Here is a 3,707-nt window from a genome sequence, read left to right as displayed (position 1 = left end):
TTTTTAATAACTACATGATTAGAAGAAGCATTTCACTACAGCTTTAACATATTCAGTAGCACACTCCAGAGCAAGAGTCCATCTCTTTCACAAGTGGGTGCAAGTTTCTAGGTTCACAGTTGAATTAATACAGTTATACAGTATTGAACTCAGTATGTAACATGTATTTAACATGTTTTATCTTTCAGTATGTGAAATTAAGCATGTTCGTCCTACCACACCTGTCCCTGTGAACTATGTGTCGAAGCTTTCTCTTTTCTATAAGAGAATTTGACAAGGCTTACCGGGTTGCTGAAATTGAACTTTGGTACTACTTACTCTTAAGGCTGGTTGACCATTTTTTTGTGAGTGTGTGGGAAACTTGCCTCACACATTAAAAGATGTTCAGTGCCATCCTTTGCCTCTACACCAGTGGCATGACTTCCCTTCCTCGTCAACAATGAGAACTGTTTCCAGATATTGTCACCTGTGTCTAGATGGTGACAATCATCCCCAGCTGAGAATCAGTTTTTCTCAGACTTTGCTGGGTTTCAGAAACCCCAGAAGTGGATAAAAGCACAGGCTTGATTCAAAATTCTAGAGCTCTGTGGATTTCTTTTTTTAATTAGGTTTCTGTAACACCAGAAGTATGAGAATTGCTATTTATAAAGAATTAGATAACTAACTATAGTTCCTGTATTGAGAGGAGTCTCAGCACCAGAAAGTAACATATCAGAGGTGCAAATGTGGGGATTCCCAGACGACTAGTGAGTCAGGATCTGGGATCCAGTCACTTGTCTGAGAAGCGACCGTGCTGAAGAAGTGCATAGCTGGCATATCCAGCAGAGTTGAGAAAGGAATGAGAGCTTGGGAGGACCATGTTTCAACACAGAAAGGACCACAGGACAGAGCATGACATGGGACAAATTCTCTGCGCTGTGTAACTCTTATCACCATAGGACCGGAAGCTTTTTATCCAGTCTTGAAGGGCAAGTCAATTTGGCCTTGTCAGGGAAAACAGGTCAGCAGGTTTGTACACAACCCTACTTCTCCAGAATCTCAGGCTCACGTATGTGCCCACAGCACTCATATCCCCAACTCATAGACTTACTTTTTCAGCATGAGGTGTTTTTTTAAGCTCGTGGTTCTCAACTTTAGTTTCATATTAGAATCACCTGAGAAACTTATAAAAATTCTATTGGTTAAGTCATATGTCATACCAATTAAATCAGAATTTCTTAGAGAAGGAGTAGATATAAATGTTTAATTTCATAAGGTTATTCCAATGTTCAGAAAAATCTGAAGTGCTAAGCAAATGGTTTATCTAGAGTTAAACAGTGATTGTGCAAAAGTGTGACATGCCAAAAGGAAATGGTGAGACAAGTTGTCACTGCTGCCTGTAGGTTTTTGATTATGTGCCAGAGCCATTCCCTCCTCCCCCCAACTTTCCTACACTTTCTTCCCAGATCTCTGCAGCCTCCCTGTTACCATAGCACATTGAATCTAACCTAATATGTACCATGTTCTTAGCTTGTATTAGAGCCTCATGTTTATCTTCTGTACAACACTGTGAGCTCCTAGAAATAAGGACCCTGACTTAACTATCTCTTCTCCCATAATAAATACTTTGGGGTAGACACTTAAAGGTATGAATTTAAATGATATATATTAATGATGTAGAAATCTGTCTTAATGTAGAGATAAAACATACCAGAATACCCTGGCAGTTGGCCAGCATCTCACAGCATTGCTTACCAATGTGTTTCAAGTCCCAAGCGAACTGATAACTACTGACCCCGGCATCTTTATCTGCTTTGGGTTTTTGTTTGTTTTTAGCCTTTTTGAGAGAGGGTCTCCCTGTAGCCCCAGCTGGCCTGGAACACGTGATGTAGACCAGGCTGGCCTTGAACTCACAGAGATCGGCCTGCCTCTGTCACCCAAGTGTTGGGACTGAAGGCTGGCCACCACTGCCTGACCCCAGTATCTTTATCTGAAAGCAGGTAATTCCTAGAGTTTGTCTGTGCAGATGACTTGTGTGCTGTTCCTGGAACAGTGACCATCTGAGGCATTTATTTCTCATTTTGCTCCACTCTGTGGAGTTTTTCATTCAGTGAGAATGACAAATTCGTGAAGTTTGGTGGAAAAAATAAGGACATGATTGAGTTTCCCTTGGAGTTATACAGCTGGGGCTGCTCACTGTGGGAGCGAGGAAGCCCATCAAAATGAAAATGACAATGAACATGACAGGCTGGGACCTTCCTTGCATAGTGGCCATTCCACACAAAAGCTTTCTTTGGGAAAGTCAGATGAACTGGGTGATACATGTGGTTCTTTCCTATTGCTCTTCCTTCCAGTGGCCCAGAAACTATGTGGAATTTCCACAAGCAATAAGAGGCAAACAGAAATCCCCCCCAAGGGCTTGCAGGCTCGATTCCAGGGTCCAGCATACATTCTCTCAGAGTGTAGCAACAAGGGACAGAGAAGAGGGGAACCCTTGGCTGAGAAGGTATCTATGACTGAGGAGAAGCTGAGGAACAGGAAAGCCTCTACTTAGTTCTTTGAACTCTGGCAGCTGTTTCTGTCAGCTTTCCCAATTCTAGATTGATGTTAATTGCTTAAGTCCCAGGGTACCGGATTTATTAAACTGCCTCTTTGTTTAACTCTTACAATAGAGATCTGTGTCTGACTATTACTTGACAAATTAGGTGTTTGGCTGGTTTAAGAAGCGGAAAGTGAGGCTCAGTTGCACAAGGTCACACATCTGGAAAACCGCCAGAGGAAGAATCTAAGCACAGCTTCACCTTCTCCTGCGGTCTGCACAGGAAACACGGGTTATTTATCGTTCCTTCCACGGTGCAATCTCCACCTTCAGTACATGAACGCAGCCCCACACAGTGGAAGCAGAAGGCAAGAGAACAGGGAAGCTGCTGTCCTTCAGCCCAGAGCTGGTCCACTCTTTGCTGTAAACCATAGACAAAACACTTTTCTCCCCAAGCCTCAACTGGCCAACTGGCCTGAGTTCTCTCTCTCTCTCTCTCTCTCTCTCTCTCTCTCCTCTCTCCCCTCTCTCTCTCGCTTTCCAGCTTGAAATGGACCTTCATGTTTCTTCTGAAGTTGAAGGACCGCAAAGAGAGAGGCCACGCAAATTCCAGAAAACGAGTCTGAGTCTCAGCTCATTCAGCTGGGTTTTCTCCACGTCTAGAAAAAGCAGCAGCACCATCCACTTCTGCCACCTATGAGGGAACACACATGGAAAGCCTGTGACCAGGGCCTGCCTCCGGCCGCGCTAGCTGTCCATCTGCCCAGGCGGAGCGGCGGGGCGGCAGGAGGAGCGTGTGAGCGGGAGGCGTCCCTTTAAGAGCGGCCGGCGGGGCCGAGCCTCCGCCTCCGTCCTCCGCGCGCCTCGGTCACCTGGGGCTGTCGCGGCCGGATCGCGGGGGCATCGGACGAGGTGCAGGGGGCTCGGACCCGGGGGTCGGGCGGTGTCGGAGCGCGGCCGTCCCGCCGTCGCTGGGGACCATGCGGGAGCGCCTCTGGGCCCCGCGGTGGCTGCTGCTGGCGCTGCTGCTGCCGCCGGCGCTGTGCGGCGGTCCCCCGGAGCCCGTACCGGAGCCGGAGCGCGGCCCGCTGCAGCCCTACGACCTGCTCTACGCCAGCGGCGTGGCCGCCTACTACAGCGGGGACTACGAGCGCGCGGTGCGCGACCTGGAAGCGGCGCTACGCAGCCA

General features: G+C 47.7%; 1 protein-coding gene across 1 annotated transcript in view; it reads left to right on the top strand.

The window, feature by feature from the left end:
* The first annotated feature begins 3,277 nt into the window (after positions 1 to 3,277).
* The window catches only part of P3h2 (prolyl 3-hydroxylase 2), a 193,273-nt gene continuing 192,843 nt past the window's right edge, over positions 3,278 to 3,707 (top strand). Inside the window, exon 1 of the mRNA XM_008839688.3 lies at positions 3,278 to 3,700. Within this exon, the coding sequence (XP_008837910.2) occupies positions 3,499 to 3,700 (202 nt within the window). The 5' untranslated portion in view covers positions 3,278 to 3,498. The remainder of the gene's footprint in view (positions 3,701 to 3,707) is intronic.

The sequence above is a fragment of the Nannospalax galili genome, unplaced genomic scaffold (assembly GCF_000622305.1).
Source record: "Nannospalax galili isolate Female #2095 unplaced genomic scaffold, S.galili_v1.0 scaffold559, whole genome shotgun sequence".
NCBI lineage: Eukaryota > Metazoa > Chordata > Mammalia > Rodentia > Spalacidae > Nannospalax > Nannospalax galili.
The sequence above is the reverse complement of the archived record's forward strand: the minus strand, read 5'-3'. Positions and strand labels throughout refer to the sequence as shown.